Source organism: Populus trichocarpa, chromosome 11 (genome assembly GCF_000002775.5).
Source record: "Populus trichocarpa isolate Nisqually-1 chromosome 11, P.trichocarpa_v4.1, whole genome shotgun sequence".
Lineage (NCBI taxonomy): Eukaryota > Viridiplantae > Streptophyta > Magnoliopsida > Malpighiales > Salicaceae > Populus > Populus trichocarpa.
Genome location: NC_037295.2, coordinates 11,145,341 through 11,154,987, shown reverse-complemented (window position 1 = coordinate 11,154,987; position 9,647 = coordinate 11,145,341). Strand labels below are relative to the sequence as shown.

The following is a 9,647-nucleotide window of genomic DNA, read 5'->3' as shown; positions in this document are numbered from 1 at the left end:
TTAAGATCAAGGTATTACAATATGAAGATTAAAAAGCAAGATGTACCAAAGACTGCTTTTGGAACTCGATACAGACACTATAAATTTTTAGTGTTACCATTTGGGTTGACAAATGATCTGGCACTTTTTATGGATTTGATAAACCGAGTTTTCCAGCCTTACCTAGATAAATTTGTTTTGGTATTTATAAACGACATTTTAGTATATTCTAATTCCTTTAAAGAGCATGAATGACAATTGAGATAGGTACTGCAGACTTTGAGGAGTCATTAACTATATGCTAAATTGAAAAAACGTGATTTCTGGATGGAAAAATTAACATTTCTAGGACATGTCATTTCTTCTAAAGGCATTTTTGTGGATCTTTAGAAAGTTGAAGCAGTCCTAAAATGGAAAAGGCCAACTACAATAACTAAAATTTATATCTTTCTAAAACTTTTTTGGTATTATAAAATATTCATTAAAAGGTTTTCATTGAACCCTTTTGACACACTTAATGAGGAAGGATATAAAATAAGAATGGTCAAAGGAGTGTGAAGGAAGCTTCCAAGAACTAAAAAAGAGACTTACTACTACTTCTGTGCTGACACTTCCATCAAGAACCGAAGGTTTTATGGTTTATAATGATGTCTCAAGGAAGGGGCTTGAGTGTGTTTTGATGCAACACAAAAAGGTAATTGCTTATGAATTGAGACAATTAAAGACTCATGAGGTCATTTACCTAGTACATGATTTAGAACTAGCAGTTGTGGTATTTGCCTTGTGAGCATGAAGACACTATCTCTATGGATTCTGAGTCCAAATCTTCACATATCATAAAAATTTGAAATATCTAATGTCATAAAAAGAATTAAATATGTGACAGAGAATATGGATAGAACTCATCAAAGACAATGATTATACTATAGAATACCATCCTGAAAAGGTGAATATGGTAGCCAACGTTCTTAGTTACAAAAACAAAGTGACTCTAAGTAAACCACCAGTATGGGATGAACGAACACCAACAAAGCTATGAAGATTGGGGGCCCTGTTGAGCATGAGTTTAGAAGAAATATTAGTAGCACAACTAAAAGTACAACCGATGTATCGAGAACAAATATTACAAGCACAACAAGGAGATGATAAAGTGTCAAAAGTGAGAAATAGAGTAAATACCAAAATTGAAACCCCTTTTCGGATTGCAAATGATGGAGTGTTAATATTAGGACGACATATGTATATGCCTAAAAATAAAATTATTAACTAGAAGATCTTGCAAGAGGCACCCGAGTTTAAATTCACAATACATCTCAGTAGTACTAAAATGTACTAGGATAAGAAATAATACTATTAAGGGACCGACATAAAAAAGGAAGTAGCTAATTATGTGGTGAAGTGTGGTATTTTCCAACAAGTTAAAGTGGAGCACCAGAAGCCAATAGGGCCATTGCAACCCTTGCTAATTCCTGAATGGAAGTGGGAGATGATCACCATGTATTTCGTGTCAGGCCTACCTAGAGGGGAAAAAAGGAATGATGTAATATGAGTTATTATAGATCGCTTAACTAAATCTACTTTATTTCTAGTAGTAAAAATTACATATTCGGTGGACAAACTAGCCATAATTTATGTGAATGAAGTTATACAACTTCATGGGATTCCAACATCCACTGTCTCAGATTAGGATCCTAGGTTCACCTCTCGTCTCTGGGCAAGCATACAACATGCTCTAAGAACGAGATTAGATGTAAGTACTTCCTTCCACCCATAGACTATGTAAATAGTTGGAGACAAAAAGGGGGGGGGGGTAAGAGACTTTTAGTAGAGTAAAAGATGAAAGGTTTAAAAATTCAAATTATCATGTAAAATTGGTGGGTATAGCTTGAAATTTGAAATTATCTTGGGAAGATTAACTAGTAATGAATTGATTTCACTTCCTATTAATTTATATTTTGAGAAGAAAAATAAGTTATTAATGAGTTGTTTAAGAGGGACTAAGTGTTACACAATAAATTAGTAAAAGAAGTAATTTAAGTCAAAAGCTAAGAAAGATAAAATAGTGGGCTAGACTTAATAGGTGTTGCCATATTAAAATATGTTTGGGCCTAAATAAAATACAAGACTTGGTTATAGGTTGAAGCATGTGAATATTATATATAAAAGTTATGAAGTTTGGATTAGAAGAAAGAAAAGATAAACTATGAAAAAAATGTAATCCAAACTTGTAAAATAAACTGACTAAAACATATGAGATAATAGAGATGGATAATTTCAATTGTGCATCCTGAAGGTGAGGAGTAATGGACAGAGGGGGTGGTTAACATGAGGTTATCTATGTAAACCAAAGTTGCAGGAAGAAACAACAACAACAACTCAATTAATCAACAACAACAGTTGCTACGCAATTGAATCAAGTTCTCATGATCTTCAAAACTTGTTTACCAGTAGACTTGTAATCTCATAGGCAACAATCAAGATGCATATAACTTGTAGGTAAATAGCTTGTAGGGTGATAGTTTGTAAACGATAATCAATAGGCTTATAATAGTCGGCTTGTAGTCTCCATTACCAAAAAACTAGATATACCAATATATATATATATATATAATGTTTTTCTTGTTAAGGAATTCCAGTGTACCTTGTAATCAATTAAAGAATCATCAAATGAATGTAAGTTCCTTAATCCTAAGATGTTAAGTTATCTTTTACATTTAGATTATTTAATTATTCCGCAAGTTTTATTTTGCTTTTTGCATATTAAAAGATCATAAAAGTTTTAATACATTATTATAAGTCTGGAACTATAAGTCTGGAGTTGTAAGAATAGTGTTTGAAGTTCAAATCATCAACATTAAATTTAACATCTAACTTTAAAATTCAAAGTTGTCTTAATTAAAACAGACATAAAAGAATCCAAAACATATAAAATTAAAATTTGGTCTAAAAATCAAAGTTTTTTTTTTTGAAAATTTTATATCGAAATAGCAAGAGAAACATAAGAAAAATAGAGAATGTCAATAAGTGAATAACTTATCTCAAGAGCCACAAAATCACTTCTTGTGGATTAGATTTGGAAACGAAATATTACTCACCTTCATGTCTGTCGGTAGTAGCGTAGATGTAACAACTTGTCCAGTGTTTAATATGTTCACCCATTTAGACAATATAAAATCGACAATCTTTTTTCTATTCTTGATTCTTATTTGGAAGTGCAATCCAAACGAAGATAGACCAAAATTTAGTTGTTTTTTTTTTGTTTAAATTAATTTTTTAATATTTTCTGATCATTTTGATTTATTAATATTAAAAATAATAAAAAAAATATTATTTTAATATATTTATAAGAAAAACATACATACAAAGTTACCTTGCCGCAGTCACATGACATATGCTGGATTATTAGTGTGGGTTGATGTACTGTTGTGATCTGAGGAAGTCGCAGGGAGGAACATTTGCTACTGAATTAGAAATATAAGCATCGTCTTCTATCTCCCCTCGTTTCTTTTTTTGTTTCTTTTTTTATTGTCTTTGGGTTATCATCCTCTGCCAAGTGCTAGGGCTCATCAGAAATAATAAATAAATAAATAAAGAATTTTTAAGGGAGTGGGATATTTTGAGGTAATGGCATTTAATATCTATTTGCAAATAATAGATTTTTAGGGATGCCTTTCAATAAATTTGCATTTTGCACCAACTTTTTAAAGCAGTGCCCCTGGAATAAGGGAATGCATATGAGTGTATGTGCCTCGATCAAATTTAATGATAAGATTGTTGTCGGGAGAAAGCATCCTCTCCACATTACAATTGGGATTGGAATGTACTATATAGTATTTATATATGGTTAGAAATAGTAATTTCTGTTATTTTTACGGTAATGAATATTTTTAAATCATTCAATCGATATTAATTTCTTTATAATAAAGTATCATTTATATTAAATTGTTGCATTCTAAATAATTTAATGAGTTCTCAAAGGTATCGGTCCAAGTCCAATAAATTGTAAAAAAAAGATCACACATACTTTACTTATTGGTCGCTAAGAATATATTAATCTGTACAATTTCTTCCTAATATTTTTTCAAAAACAAAGAGCAAATAAAACAATGGCTAATCCTCGAAGAGGAAAGGGGGGGTCCAATAGAAAACGGACATCGAATTTCTTTTTATTTTACTTACCAATAAATTAAGTCACGAGGCATTAAACACCGTCGAAGTACAGTCTTACGGCGGACCACGATTCTTAAAACACGGACTGTTGTTAAAATTAACAATCTTCAAGTATGAAAGGACCCTTTTTGTCAAATAATCGATACTCGAGCTAAAGGCAATAAAAATAAAAATAAAAATAAATTATAAAGAGAGAGAGAGCAAAGAGTAAAGACGATAAAGCTGGAATCTTGGATATATATAAAGACACCCTCTCTGCCTCTGTCCTTCTGCAAAACAGAGCAAACGCGCAAACACACTCATATACACTGAAAGTGGGATTGAGAGAGAGAATACTTAGCCAAGAAGATGTTTCAAAGCTCAACAAGAAGCAAATGGTTCACTTTGTTTATGCTCGTCTTTGCTCTTTTTGCTTCTGCAATACTTGGAGAAGATGGTAAGTGTTTTCTTTCTTGTTTCCTTTCCATTTCTTACTCCTCCTTTCTCTTTCAAACCTAAATAACAAGTGCATACCTTTTTCTTACTCCATTATAAGTAGTTTAGTAGATGCTTCTTGTTTGGTAGATATGTATATATGCTTTATGGGTTATTGCTATTTTTGAGATCTGGTTTACATTTACCCTACATAATTCAATGGGTGTCTTGTCGACTTAAAACATAATTCTAGTTGTGGGATGCTTGGATTTTCAGCAATTACGCCTTATGTTTGAAGGATTAAGAGTTTTCTTGTTCATGCTTGTGCAATGCTATACAAAGAAGTAGTTTCTAGCAGTTACCTTGTTCCTTCCATGGGCTTGTTATACATTTTCATGGACGATTGCTGAAACCATTTTTATATGCGAGACGATGGAGTAGATGAGTTACAGTTGCTAAACCAAGTTATTTACAGAAAAGGTTTATAAGTGTCTTGTGAGATTTTTTTTTCCAGGGGATAATAGCCCCGTCATTTGAAAGTATAATAGTCATGGAAACATTTTGAGTCTCCATGACATGATATTTTAAGTTTTGATGTTATAAGGTTGCCGGCTCATTTTTGTGGCACTCTGGAGATATGCTAGGAAGTTCATGGAGCTAATTATATAGACATAATTGGAATAGAGATTACCAGAAAACTGACCAATAAACTTATAGATCATATCTTGCAAAGTAATGATTCTGAACTTCAGTTTGAACACACAGAAGAATATTTAAGGGAATGAATTGCATTTTTTTTATAAATAAAATAGAGGTTAATAGACCGTTGAAAAGTAGCTTATATATTAAGGTCTTGAATGTGTTTTGGTCACTTGGCATTTTTCCCCCATGGTATATCCAATATGGATGCACTAACCCTTTTTCTTTCCCTCCCTTTCTCCATTATGGGGGGGGGGGGTAAAATCACCCAATTTCTAGACATGGGAAGCTCCCAGATACTAATATTATTGTTGTTTATATACATGCCGCCCGTTCTCTCCTCGTCATGTAGGATGGATGGGTAAAATTACCAGAGTGGAACATTCTGCCGCCAAAAATTAGTTCATGGCCATGCTGGCATGAGTTAGCAAAGCGACAAGGGTTCTTTCCGTAGAGCACGCTGGGGCTATAGCTATTTTATTTTATTTACAGTCTTTTTGATTTTCCAGCGCCGGTAAAATCACTAACCTTGAAAAAAGTGGGAGAGAGTAAACATGGGGGGAAACTTAGGTAGTCGAGACTCGAGACTAGGAGGGTCTAGGGGAGCTGGAAGGGTGGGTAGAAAAACAAAACCAAAGATGGGCCAAAACGGTGTAGTAGGGTCCATGAGCTGCACGCGGCATCTGATTCAATGTGGTGTTATAAGCGTTCACATCCCATCATTACTTTGTCGGCGTATTGAGATTCCAAAAACAAAAGGCCGAAAAACGAAAATAAATTTCTCCTTGTTTTATCCGGCCATGAGTTTTCCGCTTTTCATTTCTGAGGCTCCTCCCGATAAGATTAGAGTATCCATCATGCACTGTGTACCCTCAAAATCTCTTGTTATTCTATAAATATTTTTTAAAATGTATTCAAACAATATCATATTGTGTCCATATTCCTAAAATCGTTGTTTCGTCACTGGTTTTACGTACATGATATCACAGGGTCTGAATGCTTCAATTCGGAGAGCATTATTCGCTGCTTCGACATCAGTTCCCAAAAAAAAAAAAAAAAGGAGGCATGTGGATGTTTTTTGTTCTCTCAATAATATCTGGCAGAGATTAGGGCATATCTTGACAGGAGCTGTTTCCTTATTGCTCAAAGAGAAAAAAAAACAAATCCTCCTGATATTATATCCTTCTAACTACTGTGCTTGCTGTTTGGTAAGACAGTTGGTGCGGCATCTTCACTGTTGGACCCTGTGATTTGTCACGTCCTTCTGTATCGTGGGCCAAGAGTTGACTGTATCTTGACCATAGAAAAACGCTTTACCAGACCTTGAAATGTATCCGCGCTTTGCCCTACCACTGTTTATTATATTTATAGACCAATAATTTCGTGGACCCATAATCCCATGCTTTTACATCAGACTCCCCATGCTTTGTCGCCGTTGCTATTCGTACCTTGTAGTAGAAGTAAAAAGCACAAAATTAATTAATAATTTCGTTGAAAAATGAAGGAAGTTAATTTGATGCTGTTTCGATATGTAAATGTTATGTTATTATTTCAGGGTTGGTGACAAACGGTGATTTTGAAACGCCACCAATCACTGGCTTCCCCAAAGACGAGGCCCTGGTTGAAGGGCCCACCGAAATTCCAGGGTGGAAAACAAACGGCACCGTAGAGCTGGTATCCTCCGGACAGAAACAAGGTGCGATGATCCTCATTGTACCACGAGGTGCACACGCAGTAAGATTGGGGAACGACGCTGATATCAGCCAGGAATTGACGGTCGAGAAGGGATCTGTATACTCGGTCACGTTCAGTGCGGCTCGCACGTGCGCGCAGCTGGAATCTCTAAACGTGTCAGTGCTACCTGCATCACAGACCATAGACCTGCAGACATTGTATAATGTGCAAGGGTGGGACCCATACGCGTTGGCTTTTGAGGCACAGGAGGATAAAGTGAGGCTGGTTTTCTCGAATCCCGGCATGGAAGATGACCCTACTTGTGGGCCTATTATCGATGATATTGCGATCAAAAAGCTTTTCACTCCTGAGCGACCCAAAGGTACAATCTTGCTTTTGCCCGCTCTTTTGAATTTCCATAGACACCCACCCTTTCCTGCACCTACCTCTATATATAGTAGTACGTGGGGGCAGCGTTTAGCTGATGCTTTTTGACGTTTTGATTTAGATCATGAGCATCCGATGTGTGGGGTCTTGCGCCTTTTTATTTCTTGCTTGGGTTCTCCCTCTTTTTGTCAAATTGAATTTACATGCGATTATTACAAGGCACGTTAACCTAGGCAATTATAATGTTAGATGCCTTGATTGATAATTAAGGGATTGTTGTTTGTTCTCTCTCCTCAGACAATGCAGTAATTAATGGTGATTATGAGGAAGGCCCCTGGATGTTTAATAACGTTTCACTCGGAGTCCTGCTCCCAACCAAACTGGATGAGGAAACGTCGTCGTTGCCCGGTTGGATTATCGAATCATACAGGGCTGTCCGCTACATAGACTCTTATCATTACTCCGTTCCACAAGGCAAGCGTGCCATTGAATTGCTCTCAGGCAAGGAAGGCATAATCTCACAGATGGTTGAAACAACACCCAGCAAGCCTTACACGATGTCGTTTGCCTTGGGCCATGCCGGGGACAAATGCAAGCAGCCACTTGCAGTCATGGCCTTCGCCGGTGATCAGGCCCAAAATATCCATTACACACCCGACTCCAACTCCACCTTCCAGGTTGCTAACCTCAACTTCACAGCCAAGGCCGACAGGACCCGTATTGCATTTTATAGCGTGTACTACAATACCAGGAGTGATGATATGAGCTCGTTGTGTGGGCCAGTGGTGGACGATGTTCGGGTATGGTTTTCAGGGGCAAGAAGGATTGGATTTGGGGGGCTTGGTTTGGGGCTTGGGCTGTGGGTGTCTGTTTTGGCTCTGCTTTATTAAGCCGCGGGGGGAGGTTTGAATGGGGAGAAAGAGCAGCAATTGCATGTTTATTATGTGTATGGTGTAGAATCTTAAGAGGTCTGGGCATGGGTGTTTTGGTAAGCGAAAATACCCAGAGTCCATCCATGTGTTTGTCGTTAGTGACCTTTGCTATTAGAAATGAGAGAAGCTTTTATCAATCTGCCACCTTTTCTTCTATCATATTGCAATCTGCCTTAATTGCCCAGTGGTAGCCGTCTGTATAGAAATTTGTTTCCGTTGTGTGGAAGCTGATTTCTTTTCAGGTACGTTTATTTCTTTAATGGAAAATGCTCTTCGTTCAAATTAGGATTTCTTGAAAGGGAATTATTCTTTAATTCTTGATGGTGTTATGAAAAACAAATTGGAACCATTCTTCACTGTTCATTGACCTGGTAAAAAAAAAGATAAATAAAGAATAACCTTTTTATTTGTTAATACTTTTTCAAGGTTATTGAAAGAATGTAAATTCAAATTGATAGATAAAGGTGATGAAATTAAAAAATTATTTAAAAAATTATTTCAAATAAAATAAATATTAATTAAAAGAATATAGATTAAGTATGACTAATAATAAAATTGAACATATCTTTTTTTAGTTGCCACAAGTTTACATTGAAAATAAATTTTATTGATGTCAACATCATCATGATATAATTATTTCATATACTCAAATTTTAAAAGTCTAGCATTCAAACTATTAAGAAGAACATACCTTCATGACGATACTTTTGTAACTATATTTTCGTTATCTTGCTTGTATTTGATGGCTTATGGAAATAAATCAATAAATTCCATTTATTTGGTATGTTTACGATTCAACTTACCTTAACTTTTCAAGTGTCGTAAAAATTAATGATCGGTATGAATCACGAACCTTTTAGACTAAAGGTAATGTTGTCCAGTCTCCAAAGTCTTTACTAGTATACAACCTTTTATCATATGTTGAGTAGTTTAAAGTTGTATCATTAAGCTTTTTACTGAAATAGATTATGAGCCATTTATCCTTCATTATAATAGCTCTAATACATATTCATGAAGTATCACATTTAATCTTAAAAGTTTTTGTAAAGTTGGGCAAAACACATAATGAAAGCAAAACAAGCTTTTCTATTAACAAATTAAAAGCTCTCTTATTCAATTTCCCATTTAAAACCTAATGTTTTCTTTATGATTTCAGTTAATTGAGCAACTATTGTACTAAAATCTTTCATATATCTTCTATAGAAATTAGTCAATCTATGAAAACTCACTTACCATCTTAGGTGTAGGCTACTCTTTTATAGCCTTATGCTTAACACTTTCCATCTCGATACCTTTGTACTAACAACATATCCAATAAAAACAATCTTTTCCATGCAAAAGTCATACTTTTTAGATCTGTCATAAATGATCTATATGTTCATCAATACTTTA

The 9,647-nt window shown here is 35.0% G+C and overlaps 1 protein-coding gene across 1 annotated transcript; it reads left to right on the top strand.

The window, feature by feature from the left end:
- Positions 1-4,355: 4,355 nt before the first annotated feature.
- Positions 4,356-8,540, top strand: LOC7483619 (protein DUF642 L-GALACTONO-1,4-LACTONE-RESPONSIVE GENE 2). The gene is made up of 3 exons (XM_002317295.4): positions 4,356-4,585; positions 6,818-7,318; positions 7,621-8,540. The coding sequence occupies exons 1-3, from the start codon at positions 4,498-4,500 to the stop codon at positions 8,211-8,213; spliced, it is 1,182 nt and encodes a 393-aa protein (XP_002317331.2). The 5' UTR covers positions 4,356-4,497; the 3' UTR covers positions 8,214-8,540.
- The last annotated feature ends 1,107 nt before the right edge of the window (positions 8,541-9,647 follow it).

Bases quoted from the DNA above. Each gene is read 5' to 3' on its own strand.
- LOC7483619 (XM_002317295.4), top strand. From the start codon at position 4,498: ATGTTTCAAAGCTCAACAAGAAGCAAATGGTTCACTTTGTTTATGCTC. The intron at 4,586-6,817 runs GTAAGTGTTTTC...TTATTATTTCAG, and splicing joins TGCAATACTTGGAGAAGATG to GGTTGGTGACAAACGGTGAT. The intron at 7,319-7,620 runs GTACAATCTTGC...CTCTCTCCTCAG, and splicing joins CACTCCTGAGCGACCCAAAG to ACAATGCAGTAATTAATGGT.